Source organism: Mobula birostris, chromosome 1 (genome assembly GCF_030028105.1).
Source record: "Mobula birostris isolate sMobBir1 chromosome 1, sMobBir1.hap1, whole genome shotgun sequence".
Taxonomy (NCBI): domain Eukaryota; kingdom Metazoa; phylum Chordata; class Chondrichthyes; order Myliobatiformes; family Myliobatidae; genus Mobula; species Mobula birostris.
The window spans coordinates 40,334,862-40,352,931 of NC_092370.1; the positions used below are offsets into that span (position 1 = coordinate 40,334,862).

An 18,070-nucleotide genomic window follows, 5' to 3' on the forward strand; every position below is an offset into this window, starting at 1 on the left:
GCACGAGAAATTAATCATTTATTATTTCTCTGTTTAAGCTGGCCAACTAATAAACAAAGCAAAAGGGAACACCCCCTGATGTGACAGGAACAAATCAATAAGGCCAGACTGAGCAAGGGCAGAAATCCTTGTCGTACTTGGCAAATTTGAATGGCCTTGCTGTACAGCAGTGTTTCATCTGCCAAACTATATGTGGCAAAATGTTGCTGATGTCTATTCAAGAAGTAATGATTAAGGTTCCCATTAAATCCATGCCTGAGTACATAAGATGTAAAAATCAGGTAAAGGCCACAAAATTCAAATATGTGTTTTGCTATTTGGATAGTGAGATTTTACTTAGATTATTCCAATAATTCTAACATTGGTTTGAGCAGTTTGTTAACACTGTACAAGAAAAGTCAGGCAGTCCGTGACTTATCTCATTTTAGAGGGCCATATTTTACCGAGAGGAGAAATCAAGCAGATTTGAGACAATGTGATCCAGGGTAACTTATCATGGATTGCTAAGGACAGGCACCGGCAGGTTTCTAATAACAAGTTAACCACCAGTATTCACCGATAGAAACATAGAAAACCTACAGCACAATACAGGCCCTTCAGTCCACAAAGCTGTGCCGAACATGTCCTTACCTTAGAAATTACCGAGGGTTACCCATAGCCCTCTAATTTTCTAAGCTCCATGTACCTGTCCAGGTGTCTCGTAAAAGTCCCTATCGTATCTGCCTTCACCACTGTCGCTGGCAGCCCATTCCACGCACTCACCACTCTCAGTGTAAAAAAACTTACCCCTGACATCTCCTCTGTACCTACTTCTAAGCACCTTGAAACTGTGCCCTCTCGTGCTAACCATTTCAGCCCCGGGAAAAAGCCTCTGACTATCCACATGATCAATGCCTCTCATCATCTTGTACACCTCTATCAGGTCGCCTCCGTCGCTCCAAGGAGAAAAGGCTGGGTTCACTTAACCTAATCTCATAAGACATGCTCCCCAATCTAGGCAAAATCTTTGTAAATCTCCTCTGCACCCTTTCTATGGTTTCCACATCCTTCCTGTGGTGAGGCGACCAGAACTGAGCACAGTACTCCAAGTGGGGTCTGACCAGGGTCCTATATAGCTGCAACATTACCTCTTGTCTCCTAAAGTCAAGCCCATGATTAATGAAGGCCAATGCACCATATGCCTTCTTAACCACAGAGTCAACCTGCACAGCAGCTTTGAGTGTCCTATGGACTCGGACCCCAAGATCCCTCTGAGCCTCCACACTGCCAAGAGTCTTACCATTAATACAATATTCTGCTATCATATTTGACCTACCAAAATGAACCACTTCACACTTATCTGGGTTAACTCTATCTGCCATTTCTCAGCCCAGTTATGCATCTTATCAATGTCCTGTTGTAACCTCTGACAGCCCTCCACACTATCCACAACACCCCCAACCTTGGTGTCATCAGAAAATTTACTAACCCATCCCTCTACTTCCTCATCCAGGTCATTTATAAAAATCACGAAGAATAGGAGTCCCAGAATAGATCCCTGAGGCACACCACTGGTCACTGACATCCATGCAGAAAATTACCTCTCTGCAACCACTCTTCGCCTTCCGTGGGCAAGCCAGTTCTGGATCCACAAAGCAGTGTCCCCTTGCATCCCATGCCTCCTTACTTTCTCAATAAGCCTGGCATGGGGTACCTTATCAAATGCCTTGCTGAAATGCATATACACTACGTCTACTGCTCTACCTTCATCAATGTTCAATCTACCTTCAAAATTCAATCAAGCTTTTAAGGCACGACCTGCCTTTGACAAAGCCATGCTGACTGTTCCTAATCATATTATGCCTCAGATGAAGAATGAAAATGTATTTCAAATTACTCCATGCCATTTTTTTGAAAGTGTTTCAAATGTTGAGACACACACCCAATATTTTAGGAACAGCTTCTTTATTTTATTTCAGTCTGTCTGTCTATCTATCTATTTGGAGGTACATCGCTTTGAGGCACACTGCCCAGAAAACACCCCCCTCCCATTTAGCCCTAGCCTAATCACAGGACAATTTACAATGGCCAATTAACCTACTGAGCAGTATGGTTTTGGACTGTGGGAAGAAACCAGAGCACCAGGAGAAAACCCACACGTTCCAGAGGGAAGACGTACAAACTTCTTACAGAGGATGCTGGGATTGAACTCTTCTGCCCTGAGCTGTATACCATTAGAATTGTGAATGAGGTCTACCTCACTATTTCTCTTTTGCACTATTTATTTTTTTCTGTAACAGTAATTAAAGTATTTTTTTACACCTTGTGGGGGACTGCCACAAAACAGGAAGTTTTGCAATATACAGTATGTCAAAGATTATAAACCTGGTTCTGATTTTTTTTTTTGTCATGGTGTCAAGGGACTCTGTTTGTGTAAAGCACAAGAATTTCAAAAGAAGGACCAGCAGAAAAGTGTTCTTGAATTTCTCTCTGTAAAGCACCACAAAAATGATATGGTCACATTTCCCCAATGTATTTCAAGTTTTCAGTTGTTGCAGTGTAATACTGAAGATACTATCTTTCTAGATAGCTGTTAAAGAAACATGATTTTTTGCAATTGAGACTATAAGATATAGGGAGGGACGTAGGCCTTTCGGCCCATCAAGTCTGCTCTGCCATTCAAGCATAGGCTGATTGAATTCTTCCAGTTATCCCCACTCCCCTACCTTTTCCCTACTCCCTTTGATGCACTGGCTAATCAAGAACCTATCTATCTCTGCCTTAAATGCACCCAATGACTTGGCCTCCACAACCACTTGTGGCAACAAATTTCACAGATTTACCACCCTCTGACTAAAGTAATTTCTCTGCATCTCTGTTCTAAGTGGACGTCCTTCAATCCTGAAGTCAAGTCCTCTTGTCCTAGACTCCCCTACCATGGGAAATAACTTTGCCATATCTAGTCTGTTCAGGCCTTTTAACATTCAGAATGCTTCTATGAGATCCCCTCTCATTCTCCTGAACTCCAGGGAATACAGCCCAAGAGCTGCCAGACGTCCCTCATATGGTAACCCTTTCATTCCTGGAATCATCTTGTGAATCTCTGAACCCTCTCCAATGTCAGTATATCCTTTCTAAAATAAGGAGCCCAAAACTGCACAAAATACTCCCAAGTGTGGTCTCACAAGTGCCTTATAGAGCCTCAACATCACATCCCTGCTCTTATATTCTATACCTCTAGAAATGAATGCCAATGTTGCATTCACGTTCTTCACCACCAACTCAACCTGGAAGTTAACCTTTAGAGTATCCTGCACAAGGACTCCCGAGTCCTTTTGCATCTCTGCACTTTGCATTCTCTCCCCATCTAAATAATAGTCTGCCCGTTTATTTCTTCCACCAAAGTGCATCACCATACACTTTCCAACATTGTATTTCATTTGCCACTTCTTTGACGATTCCCCTAAACTATCTAAGTCTCTCTGCAGGCTGTCTGTTTCCTCAACACTACCCATTTCTCCATCTATCTTTGAATCATCGGCAAATTTAGCCACAAATCCATTAACCCCATAGTCCAAATCATTGACATAAATGGTAAAAAGTGGCGGTCCCAACACCGACCCCTGTGGAACTCCACTGGTAACCAGCAGCCAGTTGGAATAGGATCCCTTTATTCCCACTCTCTGTTTTGTGCCAACCAGCCAATGCTCCACCCATGCTAATAACTCCCCTGTAATTCCATGGGCTTTTATCTTGCTAAGCAGCCTCACGTGTGGCACCTTGTCAAACGCCTTCTGAAAATCCAAGTACATCACATCTACTGCATCTCCTTTGTCTAGCCTGCTTGTAATTTCCTCAAAAAATTGCAGTAGGTTAGTCAGGCAGGATTTTCCTTTCAGGAAATCATGTTGGCTTTAGCTTATCTTGTCATGAGCCTCCTGGTATTTTGTAATTTCATCCCTAACAATGGATCCCAACAACTTTCCAACCACTGATGTCAAGCTAACAGGTCTATAGTTTCCTTTCTGCTGCCTCCCACCCTTCTTAAATAGCAGAGTAACATTTGCAATTTTTCAGTCATCTAGTACAATGCCAGAATCTATCAATTCTTGAAAGATCATTGTTAATGCCTCCGTAATCTCTCTCCAGCTGCTTCCTTCAGAACCCGAGGGTGCATTCCATGAGGTTCAGGAGATTTATCCACCCTCAGACCAGTAAGCTTTCTGAGCAGTTTCTCAGTCATAACTTTCACTGCACATACTTCGCTTCCCTGACACTCTTGAATGTCTGGTATACTGCAGATGTCTTCTACTGTGAAGACTGATGCAAAATACACATTCAGTTCCTCTGCAATCTCTGCGTCTCACACTACAATATCTCCAGCATCATTTTCTATTGGTCCTATATGTACCCTCAACTCTCGTTTACCCTTTTTATACTTAGAAAAGCTTTTATTATCTTCTTTGATATTAGTCGCCAGCTTCCTTTCATAATTCGTCTTTTCCTTCCTATTGACCTTCTTAGTTTCCTTTTGCAAGTTTTTAAAAGTTTCTCAATCCTTTATTTTCCCACTAGCTTTGGATTCCTTGTATGCCCTCTCTTTTGCTTTTACTTTGGCTCTGACTTCACTTGTCAGCCATGGTCGTGTCCTTCTTCCATTTAAAAATTTCTTCTTAATTGGAATATATCTGTCTTGCAGTTCCCTCATTTTTCGCAGAAACTCCAGCCATTGCTGCTCTGCTGTCCTTCCTGCTAGTGTCTCTTTCCAGTCAATCTTGGCCAGTTCCCCTCTCATGCCATTGTAATTTCCTTTATTAATGCCGACACATTGGAACTTAGTTTCTCCTTAAATTTCAAAGTGAACTCGATCATATTGAGATCACTGTTCCCTAAGCTTAAGCTCTTAACCTTAAACTCTCTTATCAGCTCCAGATCATTGCACAACACCCAATCCAGCACAGCCAATTCCCTAGTGGGCTCAACAACAAGCTGTTCTAAAAAGCCATCCCTTGGACATTCTATAAATTCTCTTACTTGCGGTCCAGTACTGGCCTGGTTTTCCCAATCCACTTTCATGTTAAAATCCCCAACGATTATCATGACATTGACCTTCTGACACGCCTTTTTTATCTCATGCTTTTATTTGTAATCCACATCCTGGCTGCTGTTTGGAGGCCTGTATACAACTGCTATTAGGGTCCTTTTACCCTTGCCCTTTCTTAACTCAACCCATAGACACTTTACAACTTCTGATCCTATGTCAACCCTTTCTAATGATTTAATATTATTTCTTATACACAGGGCCACCCCCCCCCCTCCCTCCGCCACCTACTAACCTATCTTTCTGATACACTGTATATCCTTGGACGTTCAGCTCCCAATGGCAGCCATCCTTTAGCCAAGTTTCAGAGATGGCCACAACGTCATACTTGCCAATCTGTAGCTGAATTTCAAGATCGTCCATTTTATTTCTTGTGCTGCGTGCATTCAAATACAACTCTTTCAGTCCAGCAATTGTTGCTTTCTGTTTTAACTGCACCACGCCTCTATTGCCCTGTAACTCATCCCACATGCTGTGATTATGCTTCAACTCCTGCCTGTCCTTTCTATCATCTCTGTTGCACACTATCTTTGATTTACTTCTGTTTTCCTCTTCCTCAGCCCTGTGTTATCATACCACCTGATTTTTTCCTGTGGTAGTTCTGCCTGCTCCTGTGGACTGAAGGTAAGGTAGATGAATGTGGTGTTTGGGTGACCACTAATCTCGACGTGAGCAGATAATTGACAGTAATGACAGAAGTCAGCAGCAGTGGCTGGAATGATCTGATAGCGAGCAGTAGGCAGTGATCCTGACCTCAATCTCCATGGGTAAAGAATTCCAAGAGGAAATGGAGTTAATATAAGTAAATTTTTCCAGGAAGTGAGGTTGAAGAATTTATAAGTAACACTGTTGTTAGAGAGTTTTATGCTAGGAAGAGTGAAGAGCTATGGAAAAGTAAAATCAGACTGTAGTTGGTAATAGCTTTTCAGTGAGTGCTAAGGCACTCAGAAATGTTTTGGAGATGAGTGGGTAGATTTTTTAGCCCTTTTTTTTGAATTCCAAACAAGATAAAATCTGCAGATGCTGGAAGTCGAAGCAACACACACAAAATACTGTAGGAACTCAGCAGGCCAGGCAGCATCTGTGGAAAAAAGTCAATGTTTTGGGCAGTGACCCTTCATCAGGACTGGAGAAAAAAACCTGAGAAGTGGATATAAAAGGTTGGGGGGCGGGGGTGGAGTCTCGTTGACTTAATCCATTTTGCCTCCAGCTTCCACCTTGCCCTCAAATTTATCTGCTCCATTTCCAACACCTCCCTCCCCTTTCTCAATCTCTCTATCACTATCTCTGGAGACAGCTTATCTACTGATGTCTATTACAAACCCATGGACTCTCATAGATACCTGGACTATACCTCCTCCCACCCTATTACTTGTAAAAACTCCATTCCCTCCATCCCCAGTGGCTGTTCTGTAAGCGAAAACATCTTGTTAAATCCACTCGCTGGATGTTTTTTTTGTTTTTGGCACCATTCTTTGTAAACTCCAAAGTCTGTTGTGCATAAAAATCCCAGGAGATCAGCAGTTTCTGAGATACTCAAATCACCCTGGGTGGCACTTAATTAATTAGCTTGTTTATTTCGGCTTTTTTCTTAAAGAGGTGTTGGACGTGCTCCGGCTAGCACTGCACCACTGTATGGAGGCACGTTATATAATAGGTCAAAGTCAGCATGGTTTCCTTCAAGGAAAGTCTTGCCTGAAAAATCTGTTGAATTCTTTGAGGAAATAACAAGCAGGGTAGACAAACAGTCACTGGATGTTGTTTATTTGGATTTTCAGAAGGTCTTTGACAAGGAGCTGCTTAACAAAATAAGAGCCAATTATAGGAAAGTTACTAGAATGGATAGACGATTGGCTAACTTGCTGGAGGCAAAAAGGGGGCCTTTTCAGGTTGGCTGCCAGTGGCTAGAGGTGTGTTGCAGGGGTTGGTATTGATGGCTTTGTGGCCAAGTTTGAGGGCGATACAAAGATTGATGGATGGGTAGGTAGTGTTGGGGAAGCAGAGTGTCTGCAGAAAGATTTGGAGAGATTGGGGGAATGGGCAAAAAAAGTGATAGATGGAATATAATGTAGGCCATGTACTTTACCAGAAGGAATAAAAGTGTGAACTATTATTTAAATGGAGAGAAAATTCAAAGATCAGAAGTGCAGAGGGACTTGGAAGTCCTCATGCAGGATTCCCTAAAGGTTAGTTTGCAGGTTGAGTCAATGGTAAGGAAGGCAAATGCAATATTAGCATTCATTTTGAGAGGACTAGAATACAAAGCAAGGATGTAGTGCTGAGGCTTTAGAAGGCATTGGTCAGACTGCACTTAGAGTATGATGAGCAGCTTTAGGTCCCTTATGTAAGAAAGGATGTGTGGGCATTGGAGAGAGTTCAAAGAAGTTTCACGAGAATTCCGGGAATGAAAGTGTTAACCTTTGAGGAGTGTTTTCTGGCTCTGGGCCAGTGCTTGCTGGAGTTTAGAAGAATGAGAGGGAGGTCCCTGTCAAATATTGAAAGGTCCAGATAGAGTATATGTGGAGAGGATGTTTCCTGTAGTGGGAAGTCTAGGACCAGAGGGCACAGCTTCAAAACTGAGGAATGTCTGTTTAGAACAGAGATTAGGAAAATTTTCTTTAGGCAGGGGATGGTGAATCTGTGGAATTCTTTGTCACAGTTGTGCAGGCCAAGTCATTGGGTGTATTTATGGCAGAGGTTGATAGGTTCTTGATTAATTAGGGCATCGAAGGTTACAGGGAGAAAGCAGGAAAATGGGGTTGAGAGGGATAATAAATCAGTCATGAAGGAATGGAGGAGTAGACTCGTTTGGCTGGGTGGCCTAATTCTGCTCCTGGGTCTTATTATCTTATGCAAACTTGATCAGTAATTGATGAAAGTGGCTACCTAAGTATTGCAAACATGAGAAAATCTGCTGATGCTGGATATCCAGGACAACACAAGAATGCTGGAAGAACTTAGCAGGTCAGGCAGCATCTATGGAAAGGAGTAAGCAGTCAATATTTCTGGCTGACACCCTTCATCAGGACTGGAAAAAAAAGATGAGAAGTCAGAGTAAGAAGGTGGGGGGAGGAAGGTGTGCAAGGTGGTAGGTAATTTATGAAACTGGGAGAGGTGGAGGGGGTGAAGTAAGAGCTGGGAAGTTAACTGGTGGAAGATATAAAAGGCTAGAGGAAACAGAAGGAGAAGGAGCACCAGAAGTGCGTGGTGGGTAGGTGTGGAAACGGTGATGACTCAACAGACTCGCAGATGAAGTGTCGCCTCACCTGGAAGGATTGTCTGGCGGATGGAACTTTGTATTCAAAGTTCAAAGTACATTTATTATCAAAGTACATACCTACATACACAAGCCTGAGATCATTTTCCAGTGGGCATTCACAATAAATAGAAAAACACAATAGAATCAATAAAAGACTGCATCCAATAGGATGGACAAACAACCAGTGTGCAAACAACAACAAATAATGCAAATAAAAAAAGAAAAAAATACTTAATAACAAATAAGTAAACAATAATTATCGAGAACACAAGATGAAAAGTCCTTGAAAGTGAGTCCATAGGTTTTGGGAATATTTCAATGATGGGGCAAGTGAAGCTATTCCCTCTGGTTCAAGAGCCTGATAGTTGAGGGGTAATAACTGTTCCTAAACCTGGTGGGCTGGGTACTGAGGCTCTTGTACCACCTTCCTCATGGCAGCAGTGAGAAGAGAGCATGGCCTGGGTGGTGGGGGCCTTGATGAGGGATGCGCATCTACGTGTAGATGTGCTCAATAGTGGAGAGGGCTTTACTCATGATGGACTGGGCAGTATCCACTATACTTTGTAGGCTTTTCCATTCAAGGGCCTTGGTGTTTCCATACCAGGTCGTGATGCATCCAGTCTATGTATGCTCTACCACTCATCTATAGAAGTTTGTCAAAGTTTTAGATGATATGCCGAATCTGTGTCTTCATAATGTTAAAGAAATCATCAGATTCACCATGTTTCTATAAATTAATATCTCTGGATCAGCAAGCAAATATCAGTCCTGAAATACAATTTTTTTTTCTTGTAATTATCTGAAGTAACCCATGATCACTTCTAATGATTTCCACTTGTCCTGATACATCCTATTGTAATCAGAAATGGAAAGAGATCAGGAAATAGTATGTAATTGTGTTTAGATAGGTGGCAGATAATGATGTTCTGAGCACTTAGCATCTTGAACCCGTAGCTATGAGAGGTTTCAAGAATGGCTGTAGTATTTTTCATTTATTTGAAAAATATTATTGTGGCATGTTCTTTAATGCTATTGACCATGATAATAGAACCCATATTTTAAAAGGCATTGATATACTTTACAAACATGCTAAATCTCGGAACACTGAAATTTAATATTTGCAAATGGACAAACACTATGCGTAAATGAGGAAGCTTTGCACAATAACATCTACTACAAAGGACACCCTGATGGCACTAAGCTTTTTCTGATCATTTGATTATCAGAAGAGCCTGCTGAAGCCACAGAAGTGCTGTTTAAATGTTGCTTTGTGCCATTTTTACTATACATTGATACTTAAGGTTATGATGGTAGATCAAGAGAACATCACCGTAGTGTTTTCTTTCTGTGTGCAGAAGATCCCTTGCAGTGGTTGTGCTACTGACTCTTAATTCCAAAGGATTTATGCCCAGTGATGTTCACCTTGCAATTCCTGGATCATCTGACTTTTTCATGTCAATTTGGAGTAGTCACCAATGTAAGTCTAGCTCATTTGCTGGCAAGCATAGAAGTTCAATGTAAACATTTAAGGGAAGATTAATTAGCAGCTGACCGGGAGAGAGATTGATGAGAAAAGAATGGAGCTCATTTAATTCTCCAATAAATTAATGTGTTTGATGACCACCCCGGTCAAAAAGGATAATAAATTCTCCATGTCCAATAATTTCTTCCTTGCCTGCACTAGATGGATCAATCTATCACACCCTTAGGATACTTCTGTAACTGTTCCTTCACAAAAAGCTTTGGTTAAGGAGAATCTCAAAATGAGAAATTTCTGAATGGTACTCAGCTGCCACATACAGGTAGCTGCACAATCTTTGTTCAAAGCAGAGCACCAAATTGTACATCCTGCAGAATTCTGAATTTGCCTTTGACAGTGCTCCACAGAATGTGAGATTAAGGAGGACTCTTCTTTTGGTGCGGAAGATGGCATTTATGTGTATGTCAACACGTACTGATGTCTTAACATCTGAGAAACAATGGCTAAATGTTAACTTCCAACCACACCTTCTCCTTAATCTTGAATAAGTAAGTCTCGCTTTGCACTTCTTTCCCATAGATCCAGGAAATAACAGGAAGCAGATAACGAAGAGGAGGATGGCACACTTTTGTCTTTTTGTCATCATAATCATGAGGAGGATGGGTTATATATGCTAGCAATGATTTTGGCTCCCAATGGTTACATCAGATTAGGACAGGGAGCTGACTCTGATTGTATAAAACCTGGGTGACCTTGGAAATAAACTGTAAACAAGGTTACCTGGTCAATTCATGAGTGGAGGGCATATAGAGAACAAGATCATAGACAAAAGAACCTTAAAAAGAAGAAGAGCAACATACACACAAAATGCCGGAGGAACTCAGCAGGCCAGGCAGCATCTATGGAAAAAAGTACAGTCACATTTCGGGCTGAAACCCTTCGGCAGGACTGGAGAAAAAAGAAGCTGAGGAGTAGATTTCAAAAGGTGGAGGAAGAGGAGAGAGAAACACAAGGTGATAGGTGAAACCAGGAGGGGGAAGGATGAAGTAAAGAGCTGGGAACTTGATGGGTGAAGGAGACAGAAGACCATGGAAGAAAGAAGAAAGGAGGAGGAGCACGAGAGGGAGGTGATGGACAGGCAAGGAGATAAGGTGAGAGAGGGAGAAGGGGATGGGAAATGGTGAAAGGGAGGGGCCATTACCAGAAGTTTGAGAAATTCATGTTCATGTCATCACTACCCAAACGGAATATAAGGTGTTGTTCCTCCAACCTAAGTGTGGCCTTATCACGATAGTGGAGGAGGCCGCAGATGGACATACCGAAATGGAAATGTGAAGTGGAATTAAAATGGGTGGCCACTGGGAAATCCCGATTGTTCTGGTGGACGAAGTGTAGATGCTTGGCGAAGCAGTCTCCCAATCTACACTGGGTTTGACTGATTTACAGTAGGCCACACTGGGAGCACCAAACTCAGTAAATAACCCCAACAAAACTCACAAGTGAAGTGTTGCCTGGGGTCACTATCAGGGATGACGCCAGAATGGCTGGTTTCTGGGAGGAATTCAGGAGGCACAGGATAGTTATGTACCAAGGATTAAGAACTATTCCAAAAGGAGTATGACGCAAGGGTGGCTGACAAGTGAAATCAAAGACAACACAAAAGCAAAAGACAGGGCATGTAATATAGCAAAAAATAGTGGGAAATTAAAAGATTGGGGGAGTTTTAAAAACCAACAGAAGGGAACTAAAAAATCCATAATGAGGAAACAATAGGCAGAATAGATAAAGGAGAATCAGTGGATATTGTTTACTGGATTTTGAGAAGGCCTTTGGTAAGCAACCAAACATGAAGCTGCTTAACAAGAGCTCATGGTATTACATAAAAGATACTAGCATGGATAGAGGATTGGCTGACTGGCAAGAGACAAAGAAGGGGTATAAATGGAGCCTTTTTTGTTGGCTGCAGATTACTAGTGGTGTTTCACAGGAGCCAGTGTTGGGACTGCTTCTTGTTATGCTGTATGTCAATGATTTGGATGAAACGTCGACCGATCATTTCCACTGATGCTGCCCGACCTGCTGAGTTCCTCCAGCATGTTGTGAGTGTTGCTTTGACCCCAGCATCTGCAGATTATTTTGTGTTTGGATGAGAGAATTGGCTTTGTGGTCAATACTGTGGATGATGCAATGATAGGTGGAGGGGCAGGTAGTATTGAAGAAGCAGGGAATCTGCAGAAGGATACTTAGATTGGGAGAATGGGCAAAGAAGTGGCAGATGGATTGTAGTGTACGAAAGTGTATGGTCATGCACTTTGTTAGAAGGAATAAAGGTATAGACTATTTTCTAAATGGGGAGAAAATTAAAAAATCTGAGAGGCAATGGGACTTGGGAGTCCTTATGCAGGAGTCCCTAAAGGTTAACTTGCTGGTTGAGTTGGTAGCTGGTGGTAACAAAGGCAAATGCAATGTTATCCTTCATTTTGAGAAGACTAAGAGCAAGGTTGGGATGGCCTTATTCTGCTCCTATGACTTATTGAGTAAATAAAGTGGGGAACTCCGTCTCAAACTCTCTGAAGGTTTCCTGTATAGTTGAAAATACAGTCTAGAAATAGAACATCTAGTGGCAATGGATTGTTAATTAAATTGAAATATTTCATTATACAATGTCCCTTTTTTTGTGACTAATGAAGTTAAAGATCTGATTCCTAGGTGCTCCCAGAGCAATCCTAACTATTTTTACATAGTGTATTGTAGTTTATATAAGGGACTTAACTCAAGTGTTTTGAAATAAAAAAATGAACTCTTATTTAAGATTTTTTAAAAGATTTATTCAAGGAAAGTAATATTACACATTAATCGTTTAATGGAAGGTTAGTGACTAAAGTAAGAAATTCTAATTCTCAAATCTTAAATGCACTAAAAACGTTGGCTGAAGTTAGATAAGTAAATGCTTTTTTGGGCAAGCAACACACACAAAATGCTAGAGGAACTCTGCAGGCCAGGCAGCATCTATAGAAAAAAGTACAGTTGATATAGTCGACTGTACTCTTTTCCATAGATGGTGCCTGGCCTGATGAGTTCCTCCAGCAATTTGTGTGTGTTACTTGGATTTCCAGCATCTGCAAATTTCTCTTCTTTGTGCTTTTGTGGGCAATCTAGGACATGTTAAAACATTAACATCTAAAAATATATTTAACTTTTAACTAATAAAATACAACAGTGCATTTTTCAAAGGGACATTGGAAATAAAGCACTAAGCTTCTAAATGAAGGAAACGCTATATAACAGGCACAGTCTAAGAATAGAAAATAAAAAGTGTGATCCAAAAAAGAAGCAGGTATTTGCAAATAAATCTTCTGTATCCAAAGGATGACTAAGACTTATTAATGAACACCTATCAGGATAATATATTTAATAGTATGAATTAAATAACTAATACGTAAAAATTAATGTGATTTTAGGGCAAAAATAAGGTTGAAAATTATAGTTATCTTTTATAGGATTTGAATGGAACTACTTTATATATGGTAATTATCTTTATCGATGGGCGTAATTTCTCCTTTTGACTGTTGCGAGCAATCCAGTAGACAAAATGATTTCAACATTTCAACTAAATTATGAAACTCTGGGCTGATGAAATATCAAATTCTTTCTCTTTCTAAATATATTGGTTAAATTGGAGTTCAGTGAAACTCTTCCCAGATGCCAATAAAAAATACTGCTAGATTTAATTTGCTTTTTAATTTGCTAATTAAGTGTATTAAAGCCTTGATTTCTGTGAAAGTGGAATCTACAATCTTAGTATATCATTGAATATCACTGATTGGAAATTCGGAAATACAATCAAGAGAATTCATGTTTTATAGATTTAATAAAAGTGCATTAAGCAGTTCTATAAAAAGGTAAATCATCAAATTAGATATTTTTGAATCATTTCAATTATAAAATGTTCTAGATTGCACATGAAAGCATTCATTTATCTAACTTCAAACAAAATTTTGAGTGTATTTAAGATTTGAGGCTTAGAATTTCGTACTTTAGTCTCCAACCTTTTTTTGGATGTTTGATGTGTAGTATTACTTTCCTTGAATAAGTCTTTAAAAAATAATTTAATTTTTAACATGAGACCTGCAGAAAATACTGTCATGTAAAGACTTAGCTGTAGCTTATGGTATTGGTATCAAAATTTTATCAAAAGTAGACAAAATCCTATTGTATGTTTACCTTGGTGCTAATACTGAAATACTGTAGTTTGTCTTTTCAGCAGTACCATCCTTTTTGTATGGCGTTACTTCTAAATTAATAGTATCGTATTTATAGTTGATGTTTAAATTCTTACTATAAAACTTGAACAGATATAATTGTGCAGCTAATCCAGAAGTAATGTGGTATGAAAAAAGCTGCATAAACCATTTTTAGAATAAATGATTGTACTAAACATAACTGACTGAAGGCATTGAATCTCAGCTTTCTGTTACTATTTAACTGTAAAGTTAACTGATCAGAATGGTAAATGTAGTGTTCATGGTGAAATTGGATTAAATAAGTTTTTTTCAGCAAATAATTCAGATATAAAACCAGATGCTGCTTTGTACTGTCACAGATCAAAGTTAACAAGTCCTCCACTTGAGGATATTCTTCCAAATTGCATCATTTTTGTTAGTTTGGCTGTATCTACTAGGCAGAGGAATTTAAGGTAAATTTGTTTGTTTAATTTTCAGACCAGCCACTCAGCTCGTGCAATATAACAAATATGTGATATTCTGTATTTATAAAACATTCCTAAGCAAAGGCTTGTGAAGTATGAACTGGACGAGGCACTAACCCATACAGCCAAATTTAATCATCAGTAGGATGTACAGTCCATCAAATCTGCTTGGTTATTCAGTAAAATCATGGCTAATGATTTAAATCCACCTCTAAATCCACTGTACTCTGATTCCTTCATGGTCTATTAATCTATCATTTCATACCCATATCCACCCTATCAATATTCAATAGGTTTCAATGAAAATCCCCCTTCCTTATTCAATTACTTCTCATCTGATAAGCCTTTCATTCCTGGAATCATTCTCATGAACCTCCTCTGAACTTTCCCCAGTGTCAGCACATCCTTTCTTAAATAAAGGGCCCTAAACTGCTTACAATACTCCAGGTAAGGCCTCACCAAGTGCCTTAAAAAGCCTCAGCATTACATCCTTGCTTTTGTATTCTAGTCCTCTTGATATGTTAACGTGACGTCTGATATGCTGAGGTTGTTCCTGGCAACTTGCAGTATAGTCCCAATACAGAGTAAGTGAATTGATGAAATACATATATGTCACCATAGAGATTTGTTTGCTTGTGGGCATTCTCAGTAAGTCCAAGAAACATAATAGAATCAATGAAAGCCTGCACCTAACAGGACAGACAAACAACCAATGTGTAAACAGACAAACTGTGCAAATAGAAAAGAAAAAAAAAGACAAACAAATAAATAAATAAACAATGTATATAACATGAGATGAAAAGTCCTTGAAAGTGAGTCCATAGGTTGTGGGAACATGGGACGAGTGAAGTTATCCTCACTGGTCAAGAGCCTGATGATTAAGGGTTGATACCTGTTTCTGTATCTGGCGATGTGGGTCCTGAGGCTTCTGTACCCTCTTCCTGATTGGCAGCAGCAAGCAGAGAGCAAGGCATGAGTGGTAGGAATCATTGATGATGGATGTTGCTTTTCTGCGACAATGCTTCATGTAGATGTGCTCAATGCTGGAGAGAGCTTTATCTGTGATGGACTGAGCCATATCCAACTCCATTTGTAGGATACTCCTTTCAAGGGCATTGAGGCTTCCATACCAGACTGTGATGCAGCCAGTCAATATACACTCCATAACACGTCTATAGAAGTTTGTCAAAGTTTTAAATGTCATGCTGAATCTTTGCAAACTTCTAAGGAAATAAAGACACTGCTGTGCTTTTTCCATAATTACATTTACGTGTCGGGTCCAGGAGAGAGCCTCTGAAATGATAATACTGAAGAATTTAAAGTTGCTGACCCTCTCCACCTCTGATTCCCCCGATGAGGACTGACTAATTTCCTAACGGTTTCTTCTTCCTGAAGTCAATAATCAGCTGACGTTGAATGAGAGGTTGTTGCTGTGGCACTACTTAGCCAGATTTTCAGTCTCCTTCCTATATGCTGATTCGTCACCACCTTTAATTTGGCCAAAGACAGTGATGTTGTCGGCAAGCTTAAATATAGCATTGGAGCTGTGTGTCTTGTCACTTACACTCTTAAGCAAATCCTTCCTATTAGCATATTGTTTTTGCCATATCAATATGATTTACTATTAAAGCAAGACTGATCTGTAATTCATTTTTAAAATTTCAAAATGCTAGTTGAAATTTGCTATTCAAAATAATGTTGCAAAATTGATTAATTTCAAAAATACCAAACTCTGGAACTATTTCTTTACACAAACTTTGCCCACATTTTCATGGGACTTCAACTGTTGCAAATACACACAATTCTGGTTTTGTGAAACTGGGGAAATGCTGCTTGGATATTATGCCTCAAACCTGTGCCATGGTAGTGGCAGATTTAATACTATCTAAAAGGAATTTATGCTTCATGTAGATGTGCTCAACATCTGTGTACATAGACTTCGTGATGCCTTGATGTCTTGAAGTTCCTTCAGCTATTTTACGTGATGACTTATCATAAAGATGTTGCACTTTGCTTAGCAGAAATATAATTTGGTGGTTTCAGGTTTTCATCAATTTTAACCAAATCTATTGAGAAAAACTTACTTGATTACTTTATAGCATTAAAATAAATTTAAATAAAGAGGAGACAGTAACTATTTCGGTAGCATCAGATTTGGCATATAGCCATTTTGGTGGCATTTACTGTGAAATGAACTTACTGAATATTACAAATTTCTAACAGCGAAGGAGTAATCAAGAATATTGGCTTATTTACTGCTGCAAGGCTTTTTGTTTCACTGATGTATTGTGCAAATTTTACTTTAAGGTAGCTCGGTTTCCCATTTTCTTTCAATATAGACCTGGAGAGCCGCCAATAGTACGAGGCTGGATTCCATTTATCGGAAAAGCAATTGAATTTGGTTGTGATTCTTTCGGATTTCTTCTTTCTTGTCAGCAGAAATGGGGAGACATCTTCACGGTATACATGGCAGGTGAGTTTTCTTATGGAATGTATCCAGAACTGCCAATGGCAATTAAAATTATAACTGATTTTTTTTTCTGTTCTGACATTGGTTGATATGAACCCCAGATTTTCAAGTAACTGTTGCATTTATGGAAATGACAAGTTTTTTTTTGAGAGAGTAATACCATCACACCAAACTCCAAAGCATGAAGTGGGAGAATAAATATAATGTGGTTAGCTTGGCAAATTAAACTTGGAATATTTTCACTTCATGCCTGAACCAGTTTGAATGTTAAAAACTGTGCTGATTGATTCTGTCAGAATTTTTATTTTTGTTCAGCTGTTTATTTTCTCTCTTAAAAAGAACTTGTCAAAAAACTTGGGGAGAACACGAAAGCAGTTCATTTGGAAAACACAAAACGATGTTTGGTGTCCTAGCAAGACGATGTTTTGGGAATGCGGTATCGCTGAATGCAGTTTTCAACATGACAAGCAAATGATTGTCGGGCTAAAACGTTGCAAGGGACATGAATGTCATCTTAATAAAGAAATTAAAAAGCACATCTTTCTGCGAGAACAATGTAAATTTCTGACCTGTCGCGGAAAATAGTTCTCTAATTGGTATTGTGTGGTGGTGCAGCAGAATCGTTTTCCCTAAACGTCATTCCAGCGAAGCAATACTGTACATCATTGTCAACAGTTCAGCAAAATCTCCCTAATAAGACAGTGATTGCATAAATGCTGTGCTTCACTGCCAAAGAAACCCCACCTTGTTGAATACGTCGACTGGAGAGGTTTTATGTTTCTCTTACTGTATCCCATGAGATACAAGGTATAATTATGTGAAAAGATAAACTTGCATGCATATAGAGACTACTGAAGGTGATAGAAATCAATTGACCGACTTCAGATTTTTTTTAAATTTTTGTTATTTTAAAAACTGATGCTACAAAAATTGTCTGACCTAGATATAACTGCTTCAGGGTCAGAATTTAATATTTGCATAAAATCTATCTTTTCCTTTGAAAGCATGCAGCACGTTTTCTTTAATTTTTAGGGTAAGCACCACAGAGCCAAATATTCTGCAGTTTACAGTCC

At 39.6% G+C, this 18,070-nt stretch overlaps 1 protein-coding gene across 1 annotated transcript in view; it reads left to right on the forward strand.

Annotated features, from left to right (window-relative positions):
* Positions 1-18,070, forward strand: part of cyp7b1 (cytochrome P450, family 7, subfamily B, polypeptide 1) — a 195,030-nt gene that overhangs the window by 145,341 nt on the left and 31,619 nt on the right. Inside the window, exon 2 of the mRNA XM_072254449.1 lies at positions 16,867-17,000. Within this exon, the coding sequence (XP_072110550.1) occupies positions 16,867-17,000 (134 nt within the window). The remainder of the gene's footprint in view (positions 1-16,866; positions 17,001-18,070) is intronic.